Source organism: Syngnathus typhle, linkage group LG1, assembly GCF_033458585.1.
Source record: "Syngnathus typhle isolate RoL2023-S1 ecotype Sweden linkage group LG1, RoL_Styp_1.0, whole genome shotgun sequence".
Classification (NCBI taxonomy): Eukaryota; Metazoa; Chordata; class Actinopteri; order Syngnathiformes; family Syngnathidae; genus Syngnathus; species Syngnathus typhle.
In genome coordinates this window covers 27,268,411-27,294,271 of record NC_083738.1, presented here as the reverse complement: position 1 = coordinate 27,294,271, position 25,861 = coordinate 27,268,411, and the positions used below count along the sequence as shown (strand labels likewise).

Here is a 25,861-nt window from a genome sequence, read left to right as displayed (position 1 = left end):
CTAAAAAAGGCATGTTGATGCTGGAAAAAAGCCTGTACCCATGTATAATACGCACCCAATATTTTGACTCCTACTTAAGTCCGTCAACGTAAAATTATTTCAGAAAAAAGATCATCTTTGGGAACAACCGGATGTTATTCTGCCGGTCAGTATCACTGCGCATGCGCTAGCAAACTCGAGAGCGAAGAAATGTTTCGGATTTGTGTCGGGTACATTGTGACAGCAAACGAGCAGGTGATCGAGCAAGCCTTGTCTGATACCAGAGCATTGTGTTTGAAGTGAACAGCAGAGAAGAAAGAAAGCGTATCTGTAATGGCGGCCTCCGTATCATATCCGGATTAAAAAATATATATATATTGTATCCATGTATAATGCGCACCCCAGATTTTAGGACATTAAATTAGTTGAATTTTGCGCATTATACATGGAAAAAAACGGTATTTGTTCCGTGTTACTTGTCCACGTGTTAAATGCGTCGTGCATCATCCCCCGCCCCTCGGCTCTGCACCCGCTCACAGATAGCGTTTGACATAAGAGCTCTTCGGGGGCCAGTTATTCCGGACCATTGAATCCAGATCAAAACCAGCCCATTGGTGTTCCCCCGTCTGCTTCTGTCTGCAAACCGAAACCCCGCCCGAATGGTCCACCGTGAATATGAGCCAAGTTATTATCGTCTGCGGTGAGACGCACTCAAGAGGAGGAGCTGAAATTAAAATCAAGGCGGCAGACAAAAGAACGGATTGGCGGGGGACTGTACACCGCCATGAGGACTTCAGAATTTAGCAGTCTTGTGCGGGACAAACTGGATTTTCAAAATTTCAGGCAGCTCTATTGACCAAGAGGTAAAAATGAATGACGGTGTCACCCCCAAATAAATCATGATGCGGTGCCACGGGAAACGGAAGCGGCGTGAACTTTGAGAAGGCCGATCGTCCTAGCAGACTCATCCCTTTGCTTTTCTGTAGCCAATAACACTGAAGCTGAAGATCAGGAAGCTTCTGGTGCGGGGACCCCGATCAGCTGGCCGCGGTGGGTGAACGAACATCTGCCACTTTGATTGTTCTTCTTCTTTGAACGGATTTGAATTAAAACAAAGAAGACGGTTGTAGGCAGGCAAAGGGAGATGAGCGTAGACCAGGGAGTGATCATCAACTGGCGGCCCCGGGGCTGAATCCGGCCCACCGTACCGTCCGGTCCGATCCGACCCGCGACTGGATTCCATGACTCAGCCTGACTCATAAAGGCTAAAAATGAATTTGTTCTGATATCAAATAACAACGGTCTCCCCCACCCCATTTGTGTTTGAGGGTCCGGCCCCCAAGACGACTGTCAGTTAAAATTCCGGCCCGCTGACAAACATGAAGTCAACATCGAAGCTTCTCACTTGAGACGGCACGCTGCCCTCTTCTGGTGCTCCCTCGCCTTTGACTGTCTGCGCCTCCCGCCAGCGATGCCGGTGACGTGATCTCAATTGCCATTGTTTTTGCCGTCCCAGTCAAGACACTTAACGAGCGCCGTAAATGGTTGGTTGGAGCGACGTGTGAATGCCATATGCTGGGAGGCCAGCTCTCTCTCGTGTGTGAAGGTGCTCCTCCGCGGCTGACGTGGGTCAAATCTCCAGGCAGGTGGCCGGGAAATGCGGGCAGATGGGCCCAGTGGGCCCGCCTGCCGAATCTGTGAACCCCCTCTCTCTCTCTCTCTCCAGTTTCAAGCGGCACTGATGGGCCCTTGAATTATTACCGGGCCCCCCATTCATAATTACCCCGGGCCTGGTGGGGACCAAAGCCCCACTAATGACGCCTTTGTTGCCGCTGATCAACGGCACACAATCAACCAGAGAGGACGTATGACTGAGAGAAGCATTGAGCGCTAAACGTGCCTCGAGGGCAGCCTCTCCAAAACAATCACGCATGCTTTCTTTTCGCTCCCCTCGTTAAAGAGCGCTGTTCACAGGGAGCGTGAGACTCGCTGCGTGTCGTGCGTGCGCTCGTGCGTGCGCTCGTGAGGGCCTCCGATAGGCCGCTTCCCACAGGCAGCATCCAGCGTGTTGTTCGGAAGATGCCTTCCAATTGTCCGGTGAACTCGCACGGAGTGTATCCAAAACAAGTAAACGACCTTCCTTGAAGAATGCCCCCGCTAGCTTAATGCTAATATATAATGGAAAAGGATTAGCTTCAACCATTGTGCGGTTTGCAGCCATATTCTTTATCCTCTGCGACTGGATTATACTGCCCCCGGTGGTCAAGAATAAAATCTTGAACTGTTTAACTCTTTAGATTCTGTTTTATCGAAATGGAGCATTGCTACACTAGCGCAAATACTTTGGCCTAGCACGATAGCTTAGCGTCGTTTGCGACAGGCCGTCGTCAGCGTATGGCTTGCGTGTGAGTTTGGCTTTAGAAGATGTCTCGATTCGATGGCGGAAATCAGACGGAGGTCCCGGCAGAGCTGGGATTCCAGAGGATTCAAGGGTTTGCGGTTTGGAAAGCCAAGTGGAATTGATGGCGACAACGTTTTGGTTTTCCAACCCAAGCTTTGGGTTCGACGTGGCGTTAGAGGTTAGGGGTTTGCTCTAAGTTGTCGTTTCAAAGGATGAGAAGGACCAAGATGAAATGCACCTGCTGTCCTTTCTTCTTCAGCGCTTTTGAGATGCTCACCAACGGTTTGCGAGTCACCCTTTGGCAGATCGGCCTCGTCTTGGCGGCAACGTGGCCGCGCGAGAGCATGTGTTTTTCGAAGACAGGAGGGAGAGGATTTATTGAGCGCTTTGCTGGAACCTACAGAATGTTTCTCGGCCATCATGCGTCTGCCTCAGAAAGACTTGACGGTTAGCTCCCTGCCGGTGCGTGGGCGGACATCGATCTAAGATGGGTGGATCCCGGAGTCGGGAACTTGGCTCCTTTTCAAATGAAAAGTGGATCCGCGCATTTTTATTGGGCTGCTTTGACAGCTTCGCTCCCCCGCCCACCCGCTAAGTCACACGCGCGGGGTGGGGGGGGGGGGGGGGGGGCGTTCTCCGCAGCAACAATTGAGGCTACGACTCTTGCGACAATCCCACGATGCGAAAAAATAAAAAATACAAAAAAGGTGTTTGTATTAAAGAGTTCCGATGGTCTGCCCTGTTAACACGCAGCAACAAACTCAAAAAAAAACCAAATAAGGTGTTTTGATTGAAGGGTTCTGATATTGTTTGCTGACAATAGACAAATTCTGTTTCTGTTTTTTTTTTTAAGTACGGCTTGAGTCTTGGGCAGCCACCACCCGCAGCCGCTCACATTTTGAATTCGCGATCGTCCTTTTCAAGCCAAAATGATTTCCCAAATACAATTTCCTCCTCCTAACAGGACATTCAGGACACAAATGACTCTTCCTCTTCTCCATTCTGGGAACGCCGCCACGCAAGTTCCCCAGCGCAGCTGCCGGAGCTACCCAAAATTCGGGTGAGGAAGAAGGCTCCCGCGGTCGCCTAGCAACGCGCGCGTGCACGTTCGGCGGATGTGCGGCCTTCTGCTGCCAGAGGCGGGACGGGGGGGCGCCTGGCTGCAGCTCACCGGCAGATGACATTGAGCCAAACCTGCCGTTGGGAGATTAGAGGATCAGATCCTCGCAGTCATGCGAAATGGAAAAATGTGTGCTGGGGGGGGGGGGGGCAGATGTACACAGACGCGGCCCGTGCGCCAACATTGCGCCAAGTCCCCGCCTTCCGTCAACACTTGCAGGAAGATGGCGGCGAGTGCCAGATATGCCACCATTGTCGCCCTTTGGTCCCGGACGGTGTACCTGGACATGGAGCGAACCAGGGTAGAAAAAAAAACAAAGGGAGGTGGCGACTGACACTCGCACATTGAGCTTCTTTTAGGGCCGCCATAAGAGATATCACGGAAGAAGACGTTTTCTTCAGAGCGAAGACTTGAGGTGGGAATAAAAGAAGCATGGACCATATTGAGAGTCAATAACAGGCGCTGCAATTCCAAACGAGAGCGCTAATCCGCTTTTGTACGGGCGTTGCTTGTTCCTGAAGGTTTGAGATGACTTTGAGTAAAATTATGAATGAGAAGAATTGAGACAGTTTGGCATTTTGCAGAAATGCCACGACGGCCGTGTTAGCCTGTCGTTCATTGCGTTATGTGTTACTAATAAGCTAGTGGGGGCGTTTTGCTAGCTATGAACACCCATGGTGCTGAATGCGGAAATAAAGCCGCAATCAACAATTCGACGTGAAAGCGCTCCGTTGAGCCAAAAATAAAAAGGTTAGAGACCGCCGGCGCCGCCGCCTCGAGACAATCCGGAGGGCTGGTCGGCCCATAACCCCGGGACGTGTCCTTCATCTCAAAAAGGCTCGAGCGTTTCACCGGACCCCCTCGCCAGGGGGATTAGGGCGGGAAAAGGGCAAGTGGGACGACTCGGAGAGCGGAGCCCAAGCGGCGGCATAGTTGGGATTCCCGATATGTGTCCGGGGAATCTGTAGCGAGACCAGATGGCACGGGGCTGCCGGTCTTTGGGAACAGCAGCAGAAGGCAGCGGGAAACGGCGGCGGGGTCAGCTCTTGATGTCGAGCGCTCCCCGCGGCGCTTCCTTCCATCCCTTTGAACAAGAAGGAACGTCTCGGAGCCGCAACTGTTGTGCCCGTTCCCCACTCGGCAACGCGGCCGGCGCGGCTCCACTTCAAAAGCCGGCCCCCTATTCCCTCCTGCCCCGAGCCTCGCCAGTTCCCAACATATGTTCCTGGCAGGCCCCAGCGCGCCAGCCGAGAGCTCGCTCGCTCGCTCGCTCGCACCGACATATTGTGCTCCTGTTGCCGCTTTCATCTGATTCCGGTCCGCTCGCAAAGCACGACGCGGCGGCGGCGGTCGGCCAATTATATCGCCGGGCACTCGGAGGCAGATGTCCGACGTAACCTGGTTAGCCCTAATCGACGGCGTTTTGAAAGCCGAGCAATTATTCAGCATTCAGGCGGCGCGAAAAGATACGGGATGCGCGTGACAGGTGTTTGCCCTCTTCGGCCACCCGATAACAACGCTTTGCAGCGCCGCGGAAAGAACCTGGACCATCTTCCTCCATTTTGGTCCGAATGGCAGCTTTTGAAAGGTGCCATCTAGACAAAGAGCCCCCCGTTCTTCTCATTAATCCTCCATCTGGCCCGTTGGCAGAAGCTCACCCTGACCGAGCGCCGCGACATTCAAGGGGCATCATCCCGATGAAAGTGGACGGAATCGTGGATTTTTTTTTTTTTTTAGCCTGATTAGCCTGCAATTGTCTTCAGCATTTCGATGAGTTGGACATTTTTGGGTTGGTTTGACAAAAAGAGAGAGAGATGCTAATGCTCACTTTGGGGGGCTTACTCGCTGAACATTTTAAGTTTTTGGTGAACTGGTGGAGACCCTGAAACTGAACAACAAGAACAAGATGCTGCATCTGTTCTCAACGCGATTGTGCCGCTCTGGCCTTCTAACAGATGCCAAGAATTGCTTCATTTTGGATGCTTATTTCAAAAACATCTTTCCTTTGTTGCTAGCACATCACATTTTGGAGATATTTTCCATTTTTTAGTATTATGACTATGTTGGATTTTACAATTAAAACATTTTTTAGCATGCGTTGTCATTTATACTTGTGACTTTTCAGAAAAGAATTCCACCTGTTCCTGAAGCCTATCTCTGAATATTGCTCAATATATTTTTGTAGGACATATTATGATTATGAAAACCTGATGTGCTATATTCATTTAAAAAATGCAAGTGCAGATTTGGAATCAGTCCAAAAACAATTCACCTAAACAACCTTACTTGGCTCTCTGATTGGAAAAAAAAGATTATAAGTGTTGGCCAGTGTAATTTGGACATTAAATGTTATGTACATAGATAATATTTATCCAAAAAGCTGGGTCGTTTTCCTAACCCCGGCTGTGGAAACAGTTTTTAACTTTGTGTCTGCACAATTTATTCCAATTAGATTTCACAGAGATGATTAAATAAAAATATAAACCACATAATACAATCTAAAAATGATTTCCATCTCCTACCAGCTTCAAGTCTACATGCACAATTTGATGAGAACAACTTGATTGAATTCATTGAAAATCCATGTGTGATTTTTTTTATTAGCATGAATCAATTCAGATTTTTGTTTGTTTAAATTAATGAATTTCCTCAATTACACTTTTTTCAAATTCATGTCATTGTGTACACAAAATTTGTGCATACTGTGCTTGCCTCTTAAAAAAAACGACATTGTGTGTGTGTGTGTGTGTGTACAATTTTAATTGTTTAATTTTAATTTAATTACCATGAATAATTATTGGATAAATTATATTTTCATACGACAATAAGGGTACAGATAATGGATGGATGGATGAACAAATTATTTGTATGTTTATTGATGCATATTTATGTTTATATATATTATGAGTGTGTATATGTACATTTATGTAGATACATATGTGTAGATATATATACATTTACATATCATTTAATTTTTTTGATTTTGTAGTATCCACACACTTTATTATACTATTTTAAAATCCACTGCATATGAAAAGGTGGTTGTGTCTCGAATGAGCGTGTATAGTGTTTGTGTTTGTGTTGTGTGAGGGTGAGTGAGAACTGGCACATTGTCGCCACTGGGCTGCGTTCCAACTGCATGACGGGACGGGACGGGACGTGACGTGACCCTCTAACAGAGAATCCAAACTATCTTGTTCCGATCACTATCCCAAAAAAATGAAAATGAAACCTACGTCTATTCATTTTCCTTCCCATGCCAAATATTTTGCAAGCGCGCGCACACAAAAAGCTTAAAACAGCACATTTGTCGCAATGTTAAAAAAATATATAAAAAAAAATGGCGGTACGAGACGAAGCAGAATGCATTTCTCCATCCATCTTGTGCAAATCAATGAATGGACTCCCATTTGCATTTGGTGACTGGGCTCGCTACTGATCGTACAATTTGTCTCGAGGGGCGACCGGGCCCATTGATTTCCTTTGCGCAAATAAAGTGCAATGGAAATCAAAGATAATTAAGCTGCGAATAAAGCCCCCCGCTCGCCATGCAGGACTCGTGACTCAGCCAAAGCGGCCAGATTATACTTTGAAACGAGAATGGATTTTGGTGTTGTCGTTTGAAATAGAAAGATGTGCGCCGCCATGCAATCGAGGAAGCCATCTGACCAATAGCCAAATGCAAACTAGCTTCCTCCGATTTCTTGTTTTGCGCCCTTCGTGGAGCCATGGAGCACATTTAACACGAGAAAAAAAAATCTCGTCTCGCTCGGGCCCATACAAGGACATGGCCTTTTCTGGAAAGACGCCCTTCGTCTTTGCTATAGCTAAAAATGCACAAAGCGCCTTTTGCTGCTCTTCTTCAAAAACAAAAGCGTGGGGAACAGGAGAAATGGCTCCGTCCGCCGGCGTCGCCATGTTGGTTTCCAGCGGCCGACACAAGATGGATTCTCAGGGTTTTGTCAAATCGAGAAAAGTCTGCTTGCAGACGAGGTTAGTCACAATGAGAAACACACGAAAGTTTTAAAATCTGTGAATCGGTGTGTTTTTATTTATTTATTTTAAATTGCTGTATTGCTGACCAAAGGATGTGATCCTCATAATTATGGAATCCAGTCGCGGGATGGATTGGCCAGTCAACGATCACCCGCTAAAAGTTTGACAAAGTCCAGTAAGATAGCTGGGAAGCGTTTTAGATTGTAAAATAAAGCTCGAGCTGGACACTCGGGCCAATCCGAAGTCGTCCTCAGTTCAACGTTCCGTTACGCAATCAGACGCTCACGCGCCGCTCACGTCTTATCTCGCCACTCAGACCACACAAACATGAAAGCGCCGCACGCACGCGCAATATCGGCATGTGGGACACAGCGCAGCACCTTAATTGATTTGTTCCAAATCTGCTCTATATGCCCCGAGATAAATTTAGAGGCGGGGGCCGGGCCGTGCCGGGCCGTGCCGTGCTGGGGGTTGTTTATTTGGTTTCGCTTTGAAGACAATCCAGCGATTCTGTTTGGTATCTGCGGACCGACGCCATTGTTTGCGGAATTTGGGGTCGGAGCCAGAGTCCCTCACGGATGATTTATGTGTTGAGCCGGGATGAGGGGCGGGTGGGCGAAGCGGGCGAATATCATCTGGCTGGAGAAAGGCACCGCCCAGCAGGGCGAGAAGAGGCTTAAACGGGAGCAGGACGGCTGCCAGGTCTTCTCCTCCACCATTGTTGCTTTCATTAACCTACATTGGAGCTGATTGCCTAAATGTGCTGCCATAGATAACCGCATGGTTGATTTATTTACTGCGCATGCACACTGGCGATTTCCACAACACTCCAAACGGCCCCGCAACCTGCGCTCGCTCGCGTGACCGGATGGTCTTGCAATCGGAGGCGCATCCTCTCTCGACCACTTGCGGGAGGGGAGGACGCGCAAATAAACTTGATGAGGCTCTTTAAAAAATCTCCTCTCCTTCATCACCAGACGTGGATTTTCATATAGTGAACCTCTGGGGCAGGAATAATTCTGTACTTGTTATATAATGTCCAAATGAAACTCTTCAATGTCCTAGACTGCCACAAGATGGCAGCAAAGTAAGCTAGACGCAAAATGAACTTGTGTTTGTCTTGATCATGTTGCTGCTTGTGTGCATTGTGGAATAGATACTTTGAATCGGACATGATTCCCAAAACAGCCCTGAGAGTAGAAACGTGTCCATTCGTCAGCTCAACTAGGCAAACGAGAGCGAGGCTTTCCTTTCTTTGTCGAGCATCGTTGCGCGCGCTCCACCTGCGCCTCTCGGATACATGCGCAGCCGGCAACCATCCTCGCGGATCGCCAGTTGCCATGGCGACGCTGGAAGCCATCACCAAAAATGGGTGAGGGGCGCTGGAGGTTTGGCTGTAAATCTCCACTTTTTGTTGTTTTGTTTTCATTTAGGAAATTGGCAAAGGAAGTGCAGAAAATGAATCCCTGCTAATAATAATTTGCATATGTGACAAAAACATCATTAGGCCGCTGTTTTGGCTACAGGCGAGGTGCGGGATCTCATCTCAGAAAAGTGTGCAAAATCCTATCTGGTCTAACATGACGCATGGAGGCATCAACATTATGATGTCGGCTCACGCAAAAACTTGACGAGATGTCCTCGGAGACTGAATTTTAGCTCACCTTGTGTTGTTTTGCCATAAAAAGTCGAACAGAGGTGAGCAGCCCAACTCTCCCGCTGCTTTTAATAACCCATGGCCACTGTCCAACTTCAGGCCAACGCCAGGATTGGCTGAGCCCTTCGCACTCTGGACCGGGGGGGAGAGAGAGCGTGCGCGTGCGCGCGTGTGAAGCCAGCCTGTTATTGGCGGCTGCACCACTGGAGGCGCGACACGGCGCCAATCAAAGGCCCTCACCTGCAACAGAGTGAGAAGCAAAAATCCTTCCATGGCCGCCGGCCAAGCAGCCCTTGCATACGTTTATTAAAAACTTCTTTCATGTGATGAAACACTAAAACGGTAAAGCTGCCGTCCTGCAAGATTGCCCCCACACCGCCGAGCGCCCCCCCAAGCCTGTTTGCGTATGATTAGCAGGCGCCGCTGCGGAGCGGCTGCGCAAATACGATATGCGTGTTTGCACGAGCGTTGTCGTACACTTCGGGATTAATCCATCATCTAAACGAAGACGGACGCGCGTTTGATTGCTCAGCTGTGGTTGGAGGAGTCAGCGGGGTGTTCATCGTAAAGCTTTGGGTCAAAACATTAGCATCGGGGCAAGTTATTCCGCCAGAGTCAAAGTAAGGAAAGGGATTTTTACCGACATTGTTTCTAGGTAAGCGCAAACTCGACAATTCAACAACTTTGTCATCAGAAGGCTCACACTAACACAAAACCGCCGTGTTAAAACTTGCGTGTAGAATACTGCCCCTGGTGGCTAGAACGGGCACAGCAGAGGGAGCACAACAAATTGAGTTGGAGCATTAAATCCTTGAGTAACCTCACATTAAACCCTCACATGAATTCAAAAAAACTTGAAGGGAAAAACACAAAATTGTCATAATCTGCAAATGCAGTTTTAGCAACAAAAAAATAAATAATTAAATATGGCGCCTTGTTAACTAGCCATTGTCTACATTTGTCCACTTTGTCTTCTTGGTGTTAGCATGTCATCCAAGTGATGATACCCTCAGTTTGAGCTGAGCTCAATTTGGGATTGGTGCGATGACAGCAGGCCGCTCCGCTCACTGTGAAATTGCTTTTTTTTTTTTTTTTTTTTGTTAGCCCTACGGCTGTATACAACCTGCCGGTGGCGCTCAACTTTAAACGCGCTAATCCACCGGACTCGTTTTACACTCGCTTCTTCACCTCCCGACGCCTTCCGAGAGAGAGGCCCTCCCTTACTACTTAAGAGGCGTGTCCTAAAAGCAACGACTGGATAATCTGCCTTCACCACCATTTGAACCAATTTAATCCCAGTTGGATGCGCAGATTAAAAAAGAGAGATTGTGTTCTGAAGGTTTATCTGTTGAGTTTCGAGGCACTGCATTTTCACATTTGCGCGTCGTAGACTCGTAGCTGCGTGAAGACTTTATGGAACTGTTGCGAAACGACGCTCTTTGGCCCAAAAAGCAAGAAAACAAAAGCGCCACTGGGTTTTGCCATTCACCTGAAAAATAGCATTCTTGGTCGTGCCTTGGTTTCCATTTCACTCACGAGATCACGATGGCATAGCAGGCTTTGAAAAGCGGCCAATCTTTGATGCCACCCAAGCGCTGGCATCATTTGCATATAGCGCGCGTGAGGCCTCCCTTCAGCCAGCCAAATCGACTCGGCAGGTGACGGCCAAGCATATGCCTTCAAATGCCACGGGGTCCTGAAGCGGGATCATCTCCAAAGGCACTTGCGGTTTTTGGCACGGCATTTTTTTGATGTCACGTTGGGGGGCGCATGAAGGAAAAAAAAGGTGGTGGGATCAATCCCCAAGCTTGGTGATCACGACCAAGAGTCCTTGAGCAAGACACTGAGGTTTGTTTTTCTCCAGGTAAGCAGCAGCCGTTGACTTTTCCTGTGTCTCCACAGGGTGTTTCCACCAAATTTAAATCGGTTGCCCCCCTCACCAGGTAAATTCTAACAGCAGCCCTATTCGTCAACACGTCGAAATTTTCAGATTCCTAGCCATCAGTTTTTCGAAAGAATGGTGATTCAAGCCAGATAGTATCGTTTCACAGAGTGCTTTTGTGATAGAGAGATAGACTCCCACTTTGAAGGTGGTGGGTACAATTCCCTAGGTTGGTGATCACATTGAAGTGTCCTTGGGGAAGAAGCTGAACTTCATTGAGCTCCCAGTATGACTTGGTAGCGCCATTCATGGCAGCATCAATTTACTTGTTCTGGTAGGAACTCCTAGTTGGAAACCCTAGCCCCAGTTGAAATCCCTAGACTTCAAATGTGAAGGTGATGAGTTCAATCCTCAAGACTGATGATCATTGAGGCTTGTTTTTCTCATGGCAGCATCGATTTACTTTTCTCTATCTTCTTGGGGTGTTTGTAGCAAATCTGAGCAGGTTTACCCCTCCCCAAGCCAAGTCACAAGAAGGAATTACGACCCGTAACACTTTCTTTAACTTTTCTAATGAAATGCGAGCTATTACGGGATTGCATTGCTTTGCTGCTAGTGGATTTCCTGTCCTTCGATGGTAATCAATAAAGCACAATATTGTTGAAGTGTATTGCGGCAGTTTGGACGGTCTGAGCACATTGTGTCCCACTGTTGTCACCGTACGATCCGATGGCGCCGTCTGCTGGATACAAGAGGAAGTACTGAGTCAAACTGCTAGAATCAGCCTTTTCCAAACTAAGGCGGATATTTTACATGAGACAAAAAATTCACGGCACCAGTTACGCCCATTTTACTTTCTAAAACCGTTGATGTAACTTGAATGATTCTCGCGGCGTTTTCACGTTGTTTTTTATTTTTTTTTTTGTCTCTTAGGCATAAATGCCACCGTGTGTGGTTGTTCCAGTCCTTTTGGGGGAAGAAGCGTTACATGCAAATTTCTTTGGTAAGAATATGATTTTGAATTTCGTCCAAAAGGTAGCTATTAGTGTTGGCTCGCGAGTGAACGATCCGTTCAAAAAAACGAATATTTTCAGTGAACGAATCACAGTCATGTGAACGTTCTTTTTTCAGTTCATATGACTTCAACCAGTAGGTGTCGGTCATGCGCATTGAAGCTGGTGCCACCTCGCCGTAAAACAAAACGAAGAAGAAAATGACGTCACTTCCTGTTCACGAAGGAGTCGTGAATTGCATTTTCCGTTGACCAACGGAACGGAGCTGTGGGTGAACGAGTCAGTCATTTGCATTTCCAGTTCATCGCGAGAACGGATCAGTGAGGGAACGAATCCTGACTTTCCCGTTCGCGAACGAGTCATTGGGTCAACTGGGTTCCGTCCCGTGCATCAACGGATCAGTCAGGGAACGTGTTGCGTCTCCCTCCTGGCGTGAACTATGGAAGCCAGAATGTAGATTTACGAGTTGCCATGGAAAGGAAGAACCACTCACTAAAACACTTTTATGCACGTTTACTCCAAGCTAACTGCTAACTTTATTGCGCCGTTATGCAACAACGGAGAGATGATGCTTCTCTTTGGGTAATCTTGATTTTATAACACTTATAGTAGTTTTTAAATAACGTGTATGCATATATATGCCTAAATATTGTTATCTAATATATCTACTGCAATTTCACATTAGATTGCTGGTTTGAAATTTACTTTTATTATTATAATTATTATTTTAATAAACATTTATGTTAAAACTTGTCTGGTGCTTTACTCCTTGTTTTTATATTCGCCAATCAAAACATAAAACTCAGACATTTGGTTAACTGCTTTATATGACAATATGTATGTGTTTTACGTTGGTATATGAGTTGGTGTTCCCCAAGATAACAAATGTCGGCATAACGAATTTTTTTTTCAACCTTTTATTCAAACACAAACACATTCGGTATAATAACTTCATCAACCGCAATCCAACAAATGCAAAATTAAAACATCAATGTCGGCATAACGTGTGTCGGCTGGCATAGCAGCAATGCTATCTGTCACTCAGGAATCTTCGTGAACGAACCTGAAAATGGTGGTGTACCTAATAGAGTGTCCGAATGACGTCACAGATCAAACAGCCAATTAGAAAGTGGGGGTGAGAGCGGGTGTGGCACTTTTCACTTGAGCTTTTTCCCTAATAAATTGGCCTGTATAGGAACACCTGAAAATGGCGGTGTACCTAATGGAGTGTCCGAGTGACGTCACAGCTCAAACAACCAATCAGAAAGTCGGGGTGAGGGCGGGTGTGGCACTTTTCACTTCAACCAGGGGTGTCGACCTCCAGTCATCGAGGGGCCGCGTTCCAATATGTTTTCCAAGTTACCCTCGTTAAACACACCTGCGTGAAAAGATTTTGGTCATTTTCACGTGCTACAGGAGCTAAAACTTTTCACGCAGGTGCACTTAATGAGGGAATCTTGGAAAACATGTTGGAATGCGGCCCCGAGGACTACAGCTTGACACCTGTGACCTTTGACCATGATATTTCCCTAATAAAATGCCCTGTTATTAGGTACGCTTGAAAATGGCGGTGTACCTAATGGAGTGTCCGGGTGATTCCCTCGTTAAGTGCACCTGCGTGAAAAGTTTTAGCTCCTGCAGAACGTGAAAATGACCAAAATCTTTTCACGCAGGTGTGTTTAACGAGGGTAACTTAAAAAACATATTGGAACGCGGCCCCGAGGACTACAGCTTGACACCTGTGACCTTTGACCATGATATTTCCCTAATAAAATGCCCTGTTATTAGGTACGCTTGAAAATGGCGGTGTACCTAATGGAGTGTCCGGGTGACTCCCTCGTTAAGTGCACCTGCGTGAAAAGTTTTAGCTCCTGCAGAACGTGAAAATGACCAAAATCTTTTCACGCAGGTGTGTTTAACGAGGGTAACTTGAAAAACATATTGGAACGCGGCCCCGAGGACTACAGCTTGACACCTGTGACCTTTGACCATGATATTTCCCTAATAAAATGGCCTGTTATTAGGTACGCTTGAAAATGGCGGTGTACCTAATGGAGTGTCCGTGTGACTCCCTCGTTAAGTGCACCTGCGTGAAAAGTTTTAGCTCCTGCAGAACGTGAAAATGACCAAAATCTTTTCACGCAGGTGTGTTTAACGAGGGTAACTTGAAAAACATATTGGAACGCGGCCCCGAGGACTACAGCTTGACACCTGTGACCTTTGACCATGATATTTCCCTAATAAAATGGCCTGTTATTAGGTACACTTGAAAATGCCGGTGTACCTAATGGAGTGTCATTTGACGTCACAGATCAAACAACCAATCAGAAAGTGTGGGTGAGGGCGGGTGTGGCACTTCACTTTCCGTGTTGTTTGGACCATGATTTTTGATTATTTGATGTATAAAAAAAAAAAAAAAGGATCAGTGTGTGTGCGGGTGGGGCTACGATTCATTGAACGATTCGTTAGAACGATTCGTTTGAACGGATTTTTTTGAGTGAACTGATTCTAAAGATTCAGTTCACTTAATAGTTGCTCTTATTTATTCCTTGCTCTTATTTATTCAATGTATGTGCCTTCTTATTTTTACTTTTTTGTATTGTTTACTTGAATGTGTAATATGTCACCGTGGAATAGTAGGCAACGCAATTTCGTTCTTTTTGGATGTCTTGACATGTGAATAAATTGACAATAAAGCAGACTTTGACTACTAGCTATTCGAGTGCATCTTGTTGTCATGGGCAACGTAAGATGGCTTCCCTCTGACTTCATCGCGCCGCGCTGCACTGATCCCGTCGGCGGATAGCGTCATCTTGTGGCCAGATGTCACATGTTCCTCTTTTTCAAACGACCAATTGAAAAAACAAGACTATGTATAGAAAAGTGTCCAAGGGTATAATAAGACTTTTTGTGAAAAAAAAAATATATATAAATATCGACCTGTGCGACATCGAGTTAATCTCTATGACCCTTGATCACAGTAGCAAAATATGACAACACAACAGACACACAAAACACAGCATTCTATATATAATCCTTTAATTCAACTTTTTTTCATTTTTCTTTTTAAATTAAATAAGAATATGAACAGCTTGTAAGCGGGTCTCGGACCGTTCATTCCCTTGAAAATTTCAATCACAGCAGGAATTCAGTTGAAGTGCTTCAAGTGGCAATCTCTAGTGCCAATACAGACTGAAGAGCAACAAAAACAGCCTAAACAGTAGGCCCGCACACACACGCACACACACACACACACGCGCACACACACACAACCACACACACAAACAGTGCACCGTACAACTTAACTTAAGACTTAACAGCACCAAATATCCCCAAAATAGGATTGTTGCGACAATAATACTAAGCTTGACATTCCTCTTTGAAATCGGTGGTTTTGCATCGTGCGACGACTTTTCATGCTGGACAGGTCAGATGGGGAGGAGGCGGAAGGGGGGGTGGGGGGTCTGGTTTACCATCGACCCAGCAGAGGGCGGCAGGCAAGCAAAACCCAAGCAAAGACCCGAGCCCATGTGGAAGCATTCTGGTGTCAAGGAAATTTCGACAGAGCTTAGACACCATCTTGTGGCATCTGGATGCAATTGCTGGGGTTACATCAATTTGGGGGGGGGGGGATTTTTACTGGCGGGGTTTACAGATTTAGGCTTGAAAATTGCAACGCTTCCATGGAAATTAATAGAATAAAGCAGAAACTTAACAACACAGAAAAAAATCATGGTAGAAACGCTAAACGTGACACTTAAAATGACTTAATTCCCATGCAAAGTTTACAATTTGAAATTCAAATGGTTGCCGTAAATGTATGGAAAGGTCTCCACCCTTCTGCAACCTTCCACTTTATATTGCTGCATTAAAATCTGTGCAAATTCCAAAGGTGCCTGCTGCCTTCATTCGGGCTCCCGGTGGGCGGCGCCGGCCGGCGAGGGCGAGGCCGGCAGACTCTTGGGACACAGCAGCCCACGGGAAGCGGTGCGGTCCCTGTTCAGGTTCTTGTAGACATTCCGGTGCGGCGTGCGGAGACACGCCGAAGGGAAGCGAAGGCCCGCCAGGCAGCACGCCGGACACGAGATGGCCTCGTCGTGGTCCAGGGACTGGGCGTCGGCCTCGCTGGGAGGTGAGCAGCAACCGTTGTTGTTGATTCCGGCGGGGGCGGCGCTCCAGACCAAAGGTCCGCTCAGGATCACTTTGCTGTTGTCCAAACGCGGCCACCCGTTAGCGAAGGTCTGGGAAGGGGTGGAGGTGCGAGTCGGGGGGGAGGACAGTTTGGAGTACGAAGACGAGCTGTCCAGAGTATCCGGCGAGCTGGTGCAGTCCATCGGCACAATCTCGCCCTTCTCTTGATCCGGGGACAGGGGTTCCGCACACTGAGGAAGCCCAGAGTCGCACTCGCTGTGCATCTCCCAGTCGCACGGGCGGGCCAAAAGGTAGGGCTGGGGGGTGCACAGCAGCGAGTGGTAGGGCTGCGGCGTGCACGGCAGCGAGTGGCAGCGCCGCTGGCGACCTGGCACCAGCTCACAGCAGAGTCGCGGGTCAGGCGGCGGGGGCAAGGCGAAAGTGAGGGAGATGACAGACTTGCTGGGGGTGTCGTACAGCTTGATCTTGCCGCCTTTGAGGTCGTCGCGGCGCGAGAAGGGGTTGACCCGCATGGGCGTCGACTCGGCGGCGGGTCCTAGCATGTCCGACTTGCTGCGGGAGAGCCGGACGTCCGGCGACGGGACCGAGGAGCGCCTGCGCGGGGGGCCGGCGGCCGGCGAGCGCTCGGCGGTCGGCGCGGCGTCCGTTCGCTCCAGGTCGACGGCGATCTGGGAGAAAGACGGACGCAGCTTGGGGCTCATCTGGTGGGACGGACAAAAACAGAGTCAGAGCCGGTCAGGCCCGGGACGGCGAGAGTGTCGCCTTTGCGTACATTACAGCAGACGATGGCCAGATTTAAGAAGTGGGCGGGGCAGTCGCTGACCAGCTGCGTGAAAGCCTCCACGTGCAGGCCAAAGTCCTGCGGGGAGAAAAAAGAAAAAAAAATCAAAATAATCCAGAATTTTCAACTCCAGTAGAAACAGACGTCGTTAAAAACAACTCATGAGGAAATGACTGTACCTCGGTGCGTGGTAAGAAGTCAGGGTCTGCCTTTATCCTGGCAATGACCTCACACAAAATGATGCCGTACGCAAACACGTCCACCTACACAGGCCAACAAAGCACTTTTAAAATAAAAATAAAAAAGCAACAAAACAAATTCTCCCTACATATGTATCCCGTATTTCCTAGACTATGAGCCGCTACTTTTTGCACGAGTTTATCGTCCAGTGTGGCTTATTATGGTTTTTTTTTATGATTTAAGTGACATTGTTGATTTGTTTAGGTAATACAGGTAATTATAGAGGTAAGGTTATTGGTATACTGTTTGGTACTTACTTATAATTCCCAACCGGAACCCTAGTTTGAAACCCTAGCTTTAATTTGAAACACCCCGTTCGGAAAAAAAAATCTCAAAAATTCAATACATTTTCAAATAAATTTAAATGTTTTTTTTTTTCTCTAAAAATTTTTTTTTAAATAAATTAACCTTTTTTTAAAAATAAATTCAAATAGTTTTTTAAAATAAATTTTTGATATTTACCTTCTCATCGTACAGCTCACCGTGGAGTACCTCTGGTGCCATCCAGTAGGGGGAACCCACCACAGCCAAAGGTTCCTGGTTTGAGTCTCCACTATGCCCAAACAAAACAAAAAAAAGTTCAAGACAAAGCTGGGAATGAAAAAAAAACCCCGTTTTTGGGTCATTCTGTGAGAACACTGCGCAACTGCGAGCTTAAGAAATAGGGAAGGAAAAACACTGGCGACAAACAAGCAATTTCTCGGCACTTCACTTTTTGCCACACAAAAGAACCCCTCGTGGCGCTCGTTGCAACGGCCATGTCATTCTCGACTGTTTTTTTTTTAGTTCACTTTCATTTGGGCAAAATCAGAATAAAGTGGGGGAAAAAAGCTGTGACCATTTTCTCCATCGCTCTTGGTGCCACTTCTGAAAGCTTCCATCAACAGGAGTAGTAAGGAGCCACAAGAGGCAGACTGCCATACTTTGACCTTATTTGGAGTCATTAGATTCCACGTCCCCTCCCACGCAAACATGCCAGCCGCGTCAACAGCTGAGGTCCGAAGTGGTCCCACAGTATGTGTGTGTGCTTGTGAATTTTTTTTTTTTTTAAATGACACATTTACTGCACATTTAGAAGTTCACTTCCTTGTTTAGTGGGGGGGGTCAACAGGCACGTGAAGATAGGCAAGATAAGAAGGACGTAAATGACTACACTTTTATGGAGGGCAAGGTTTGGACCATTCACACACGTTACACTCACACTCAAGTCAACACACACACACAGTCACTCTCCATCAGCCGTACCTGTAATCGGGTATTTTCTCGGCCAAGCCAAAGTCTCCCACCACGGCGGAGCAGACGCCGCCTTCCCAGCGCACCAGGCAGTTCTGAAAGAAGCCAAATCGGAGCGGCTGCCTTTGAGAAGACGGCCGCGTCGGCACTCACCTTGGAGGTGAGGTCTCGGTGGAAGATGCCCTTGGCGTGCAGGTAGCGCAGGCCGCGGGCGATGTCCAGCGCCAGGGCCAGCCGCGCGCCCCACGGAAGCGGCACGTCGCTGTCCAGCAGCTGCTCCAGGTTGCCGCCGTTGATGTACTGCAGCAGAGGAGGACGCGAGCCCTGAGCTCCCATCCAAAGAGTGGCGAGCGCACGCGCCCGGCCGCTTTCCTACCTCGGTCAGCGCGTGGAGTTGACCCTCGTGGACGCACACGCCGATGAACCTGAGGGGGAAGGCGGCGTGGCGTCAGGCAAGCGCCGTGGAAAAAGCTGCAGAGTCGACGAGAATCACCTGAGGATGTTGGGGTGCGACAGTCTGTTCATCAGCTGGACCTCCCTGAGCATGTTGGCCCGGTTGCTGGCCAGGATGTTCATCTTGAGCGCCATCACCTGGCCAGACACGCAATGCTGCACCTGCGCGTCGGCATTTTGCACACGTTAGAGCGCTGGCAAAGTGAACCCAAATACGCACACCTTGCTCGCACACACGTACGACACAACACGTCTCGCACACTCGCACAATTGTGACACAATTGCAACACTTCACAAAAGCACACTGTGGGGTTCCCCAGGGGTCAATCCTGGAACCCTTGCTGTTCAATCTGGACGTGCTTCTTAAATCCAGACGTACAGTTTCAGCAGCGCAGTGTTGGGATTAGTACTTTTTTAAAAGTGCATTTAGCTTGTATTTATCCTCAATAGTCGAACCGGGCCAGTTATTTTTGTTAGCTTGACGTGAGGGAGCGCCTTTCCCAGAAATCGAGCCTATACGTCACCCGGGTCAAAATGATAGACCGCAGGCTTTGACGACACGCAACGGGGCAAATATTGCAAGATTGTAAATAGCGACACCTCGTGCGCTCGCCTTCGCCGCTCGGTCTGCCAGTGAAGGCGCTGCTGACATTTGCCTGTTCGTTTTGCTATTCGAAGATGAGCAACGCTTGAGGGACTGGGCCTCTGTAATGGGGTCTGTCTAATGGCACATCCTTTAGAGGTCAATTGCATGGCGAGTCATCCATCCGTTCCTCTTCTATCGGGCTTGGACTCGACCGGGTCGCCCCTGTGCTGTAGCCTTCCCCGGCTGACTTTGGCAACTCGAATCGTGCTTGCAGTTTGCATGGGCTAGTTCCAAATGCTGCTTGCATGGTTACCATGGCCTTACCTTGAACACCTCAGAAAAGTACCCGGCGCCGATCTTCTCGCAGCTGAAGTCGTCCAACCGGGCCAGGCTGGACACGGCGCTGCGCAGGGCCCGGTAGGAGGATGGCCGAGTCCGGTTGGAGCCGTGCACGCTGTGCATGGGCGGCTCCGTTTCAGCCTCCGGTTCTGCTTCCGGCTCCATCCTCTCCATCGTAGGACAGAAGCAGGAGTGCGGTTTCACAATTTGGTTGGGCTCAGGTTAAGACGCGCCATGACAGCTGCCCTCTGCGGTTGCGGCCCGGTCCAGTGGAGTGCTGCAAGACGTAAAAGTCGGTCAACTGAACGACATGAAACATCAGATCAAGTGGGCATCTTGACATCAAGCGCTAGTTTTGTTTATAAGGTGCATACAAGTATCCTCCATTTCCCATCTCAATGAAAATCAACAATGAAAATCAACATTCGCATGAAGATGCCAGCAAAGATGGCAGCAAATACAAGCCGCAGAACTCACTTAAACATAGCGATTGGGCTCCAAGATCCCACAAAGTGGTGGTAAAGCACTAGTTTTGTCCAAATGAAGCTCCTCAGCATTTGATCCAGTCTTAGTTTCACAACTGGGAAACATTAATTTAGCACCCCGCCTTGCCCCTTGAACAAATAGTCATCTCATTAAATAATTGCTTATAGTTATTCACGTAAACACTGCACAATACTAACATTTGAAAAATGCTACGGTGCTCTTAAATATTTCCCTCCATTTGCTTTCAACATCCGTGGAACATTTCACATATGTATACTGGACAGTATTAAAAGAAAAGAAGAAGAAAAAAAAAAGCGATTGTGTAGTCGCTGTTATCTGCACTCTGCAGATTGTTAGCAGCGGCCGCATTCGGCGCGCATGCGCAGATACAGACACACTTTCAAATTGATCCAAATCGGTGAGGGTGATCGGATTGATTGGACGAAGCAGCACCTTCGTTCTAACCAACAACGCCCCCCCTCCCCCGCCCCCCTTCCGAATGGCTAGTCAATTGCGTAGCCCGGTCAACGTAAACTGCGACGGAAACGGCCTGAAGTCAGAGAGGCGGCGCGGGCATGGAACGTACCCCACTTACCCGCAAGAAAATCAATTCCAAGGACGTCGTTGCACCGATGTTAGCTCACGGCAGTGTCCCCGTCCCTTGCTGTCGTCCATGCGAAGGCCACGGAGGTCGCTCGGCCCCGCTTGGTGTGGCGTCGTTTGCACACGAGGAGGGGAGCGCCGGCTTTTACGGAGGGGGTGGAGCTGCTGCTCACGTGACCCTCACACCCCCTCAAAGTTAATGTTACCTGCACGCTTGAATTGCAACACGTCGGTCGGAAATGCGTTAAAAGCAAATTAAATTAGTATTTCTGCCACGGCGCTTGTTTGTATATGAAGGCGCTTAGTGTGTTTGCTTTGGTGCCACTTCCGGGTAGGAGAGCTGCTGATCACGTGATCACATACGGGTAAGAACGGAACGGTCTATTTTTACGTTCCTTTACGATATTTAATAATGATATAAAAATGTTGTTTTTCTTACATTTTTTTGGGAGGGCTGTTTTCATTTCTGTATACATATATAGTTTTTTTCCATGATGGATATTAAAAAAAAAAGAGCAATTAAAATTATTTTTTGCCGGTTGTATCCATTTTGGGGGGGGAATTTAATTTTTTTAACGATAAAACTTTTTTTAGGTTTAGATTTTTCAAACAAAAAATTGGACGGGAAAAAAAATCCATGCTGCTATCTTGTGGCATTTGGGAGGATTGGTACGATGTTGAGGGTTAAAACGTTTCATTCAGACATAAATAGTGCTTTGCCACATCTTGTGTCATCTCGGAGCCAAGCAAATATGTTGAAGCGAGAAGCTTCGGTTAGGCAAAAATTGTGCTCTGCCGCCATCTATACTTTTAATTTTGATTGGGCAAAAGCGCATATTTTCTCATGAACTTCCTCCCATCTCGTGGAAAAGCCTTAAATTGTTGGTTAAATATTTGTACAACTTGGCAATCGGTTGGCGACGAGACAAGTCCATCTTAACCTTGAATTTTGATTGCCACTTGCCCAAAGTCATCTGATAAGCTCCAGCACTTCGAAACCAGCAGCAGATATTTTAATTTGTAAACGCGACAACTGTATTTTAGTTGCGCTGTTTCCGGTGTCACCGAGCGACGCTACGCTGACGTCACAAGCCATAAGCAACGCTCAACGCTGATTGGCTCGTTAATTCGATTCTAAACGTGCTGCTGAGTATGCGTCCGTCCAGCCGGTCTTACTGGACTCAGTTGACAGCATGACTCTGAGTACAACCGAACGGCTCCAGAAATGGCTCTTCGACGCCTTATTGATCTTCTGCTTCGCTTTATATCGCTTCGTGTATTCCCGAACCACCGAGACTAGGAGGAGGGTCCCGCCGATCAATAACCCGCTCCTTTGCGTGTCAGCGACGCAACTGGCTGGGAGAATTCGACGACGAGAGGTAAACACTGAGTGGGTTCAAGTCTCGGTTCTGGTGGTGGATGACAATTGATCCATCAGTCCAAATGTCATACGAAATCTGGCCTGGTCTTAAAACTGTGAGATTAATTTCCCATAAACCCGAACGCATCTTTGTGCGTACAGGTGTCCAGTGTGGAGGTGGTGCAGGCTTACGTCGACCGCATCCAGCAAGTCAACCCATTGGTGAACGCTGTGGTCAAAGACAGGTAGGGTTCTTCAAACACCTCTCCCAAGGAGCTACGCATGTCTTTGCTAAATCCCGATTTAGGCATGGAATAGATTCCGTCAACATGCACGGGTCGGGTCGGGCGGACTGAAGTTTCGATAACTGATTAACTTCATCTTCCATCCCCGAAAGTTAATTCAAACTCTTATGAATAACATGAGTTTTTCTTTGGTATGCTTAACACTTACAATAAAAAGATGAATTGGATGCAGAACATTTGACTGTTTTAAAACATTTTCTGTAGGGAAGGAAATGTTCGAATGCCATTGTTGTGTCATCCGATGACTCAATCGGGATCAATTCATAAAGTTTGATTCCACTATAAAAAAAATTTTTTTTTCAATTTCACCATCCAGGTTCTCTGCCGCGCTCCAGGAAGCGGCGCAAGTTGACAAACTGATTGATGAGGAACCGGGAGGTGAGGAGGTGCTGGCCGATCGGCTGCCTTTCCTCGGCGTGCCGCTCTCGGTCAAAGGGTCCTTCGGTCTCCAAGGTAACGTGTTTTAATCCCTGAAAGAAATGTTCAGGTTAAAAAAACATGTTCTACCTAGATTTTTTATTTATTTATTTTTACATCAATGTGTTTCATCTACAATTAGCTTAAAAATTAGCGGCAAGAACAAACAAGAAGGGAAAACGCTTAGATTGTAAAACAAATATTGTTCTTTCTTCACTGTTTATTTTTGCTTTAATCCTTCATGCGTAATATAACTCACTGTGCTGTCATGAATGTTTGACTTATTACGGTAATCTTCGCTCCGGGCTCAAAGGCATGCCCCACAACACCGGCATCGTGTGCATGCGAGGAAGGGTGGCGGCGGCCGACGCGCCGCCCGTGGCGTTTCTCAAGCGGGCGGGCGCCATCCCGCTGGGCGTCACCAACACCAGCGAGGGCTCCATGTGGTCCGAGTCGCATAACCACCTCTACGGCATCACTCGCAACCCCTACGACCTGGAGAGGATCCCGGGGGGGAGCTCCGGTCGGTGGCCTTTTTATTTTCCTCAAATTTCGAGCGCACCTTCGCCAGGCTCGGGTTTTATATTTGCACGAGTTAACGCTGAAAGAGTTTTCCATCCGGTCGCAATCGATTACAATTCCAGTGCCGTACTTACGCTGTATTCAATTCCGCTCAAATCATCTCACAAAAATGTCTATTCGATGTTCAAAAGGTGGCGAGGGCAGCTTGCTGGGCGCCGCCGGCGCCGTTATCGGCCTGGGCTCCGACATCGGCGGCAGCATCCGCATGCCGTGCTTCTTCAACGGGATATTCGGCCACAAACCCACACCAGGTAAGACGAGGCTCTCTGAAGCTCCCGTCCATTTGGATTTAATTGTGCGGCTCACGATGGTCTCACCTCACTCACAGGTGTGGTGTCCAACGATAACCAGTACCCGCCGTACACGGGCAGACACGAAGAGTACGCCAGCTCGGGGCCTATGTGCCGCTACGCCGAGGACCTGCTGCCTATGCTGAAAATCATGGCGGGTCCAAACGCAGCTATGTGAGCTGCCGAACCGGAGCGCTGGCAACCGGTGTCGGGCCCGCTAGCTCGCTGACATCTTTCGCGGCAGGTTGTCCCTGAACGAGAAGGTGGAGCTGAAAAAACTGCGTTATTTTACCACCCCTGACGACGGCGGTTCTCCTCTGACGTTCCCCGTCAGCCAAGAACTCCGACAAATCCAGAAGCAGGCGAGTCAAAACGTCCGCGTCGTGAAGATCGATATCTCGCCTCGACTTCAATGCGGACACGTCTCACCTCTGTTCTCTGTCAGGTGGTGGAGCGTCTCAAAGCGGAACTCGGGGTGTCTGTCCAAGAAGTACGCTTCCCCGAGCTGCGCTACAGCTTTCGCATCTGGGACGCCTTCATGGCTCTTCCCGACAAAGAGGGCAAGGTGCGAGGAGATACCGGCCGGCCGCCCGTGCATGTCGCATGGCCCGCCCGCCGAATTACCGCCATTCTCTCCCGCAGCCGCCGGTTCCGTTCGCCGACGAGTTGGGAGAGCCGGGTCGGCCGATATGGCCCATATGGGAGGCGGTGAAAAGCCTCGTGGGAAAATCCGACCACACCGTGGCCGCCATTGGTGAGCGTCAACAACTGCTGAGGTGCTTCCGAACTGCAACTCAAAATGTTGACCTGTGCAGGTCTGGCCATTTTCGAGAAGATGTCTTCGCCCACACCGTCCCCGTTCCTTGTGGGCTTGAAGGAGAAGCTACAGAAGGACGTGGACCAGCTGTTGGGAAGCGACGGTGTGCTTCTTTACCCGACGCATCCCAGGGTGGCCCCAAAACATCACCACGCGCTCTTTCAACCGCTTGACTTCGCCTACACCGGTACGCAGTGACGCCGACGATCCGTCGCGTCGCCTAACTTCGCCTTTGCCTCCTTCCTCAGGCATCTTCAATATTCTGGGCCTGCCGGTCACCCAGTGCCCCTTGGGTCTGAACGAGGAGGGTCTCCCCATGGGCGTGCAGGTAGTGAGCGGGAAGCTGCAGGATCGGCTGCCGCTGGCCTTGGCGCTCTACCTGGAGAAGGCCTTCGGAGGCTGGAGAGAGCCTCCCTCCAACATCCGCCGGATGAAGATGATCTAGGCCCTGGTTGCCAGGGACGCTCGGGGAAAACAGATTTGACATTTCCCCTCCACTAGTTTTAGAAATGTTCAGAGATCAGGGTGGACTGAAACAGTGGACAGGGACTGCAACTAGTAGGAAGCTAGAGGAGGGAGCAGCTTTATTAGCGCTTAGCCTGGTTAGCGCAAATTGCGGACGTCACCGCCGGTTGGGTAGGTATGAAAAATCAACCCGTTTCATTTGAAGAGGAACCTAAACGAGATGATGCTTGGGAGTCGGTGGTTGCTTTATATTGACATTTTTTAGGGGGAGCGATTCGGCAAAAATTTCTGGCTTGGGCTGTTTTCTATCCTTTTTAACATTTGAGACCTTTTAAGCGATTGTAGCGCTGACAGTTCCAAGTTAAACTGTCATGTTAACACAAGACCTTTTGTGTAAATTTCTGCCAAATGTTCAAACAGATCTCAAGTGACAAATTTACAGAGGTGGTGACTAACTTTAATCTGCTTAGCTCTTTACACATGAGCTCATCTTTGTGTCAATTTCCTCAGAGCGTGTGCGCAGTGAGTTCTTCTGTTCTCGGAACACAGATTGAGCGCTATATCTGGGTTTTTCTTTCCGTTAAGGTGTCAAACTGGATCTGTTGCCTTCGTAATCCGTTTTATGATGTTTGCGTGAATGTTAAACAACCATCGGGACTTGTGTGCCACAAATCAAACAAATGAAAAGATTTCAAAACCAAGGT

The 25,861-nt window shown here is 48.3% G+C and overlaps 2 protein-coding genes across 3 annotated transcripts; one reads left to right on the top strand and one right to left on the bottom strand.

Annotated features, from left to right (window-relative positions):
- Positions 1-15,070: 15,070 nt before the first annotated feature.
- tesk1b (testis associated actin remodelling kinase 1b) lies at positions 15,071-21,245 on the bottom strand. 2 transcript variants are annotated; one of them, XM_061287563.1, is made up of 10 exons: positions 20,905-21,245; positions 19,818-20,109; positions 18,948-19,069; positions 18,831-18,879; positions 18,608-18,754; positions 18,467-18,549; positions 17,684-17,774; positions 17,161-17,244; positions 16,973-17,059; positions 15,071-16,901 (listed from the first exon to the last, which is right to left on the bottom strand). In XM_061287563.1, exons 2-10 carry the CDS (start codon positions 20,004-20,006, stop codon positions 15,954-15,956), a joined length of 1,800 nt encoding a protein of 599 aa, XP_061143547.1. In that variant the 5' UTR covers positions 20,007-20,109; positions 20,905-21,245; the 3' UTR covers positions 15,071-15,953. The 2 variants fall into 2 exon arrangements, with proteins under 2 accessions (XP_061143547.1, XP_061143539.1); XM_061287555.1 differs by having other exon boundaries at positions 20,914-21,244.
- An 802-nt stretch (positions 21,246-22,047) lies between these two features.
- faah2b (fatty acid amide hydrolase 2b) lies at positions 22,048-25,858 on the top strand. The gene is made up of 11 exons (XM_061274616.1): positions 22,048-22,300; positions 22,444-22,526; positions 22,903-23,039; positions 23,317-23,526; positions 23,717-23,836; positions 23,914-24,049; positions 24,120-24,237; positions 24,321-24,440; positions 24,518-24,629; positions 24,691-24,879; positions 24,941-25,858. Exons 1-11 carry the CDS (start codon positions 22,115-22,117, stop codon positions 25,135-25,137), a joined length of 1,608 nt encoding a protein of 535 aa, XP_061130600.1. The 5' UTR covers positions 22,048-22,114; the 3' UTR covers positions 25,138-25,858.
- The last annotated feature ends 3 nt before the right edge of the window (positions 25,859-25,861 follow it).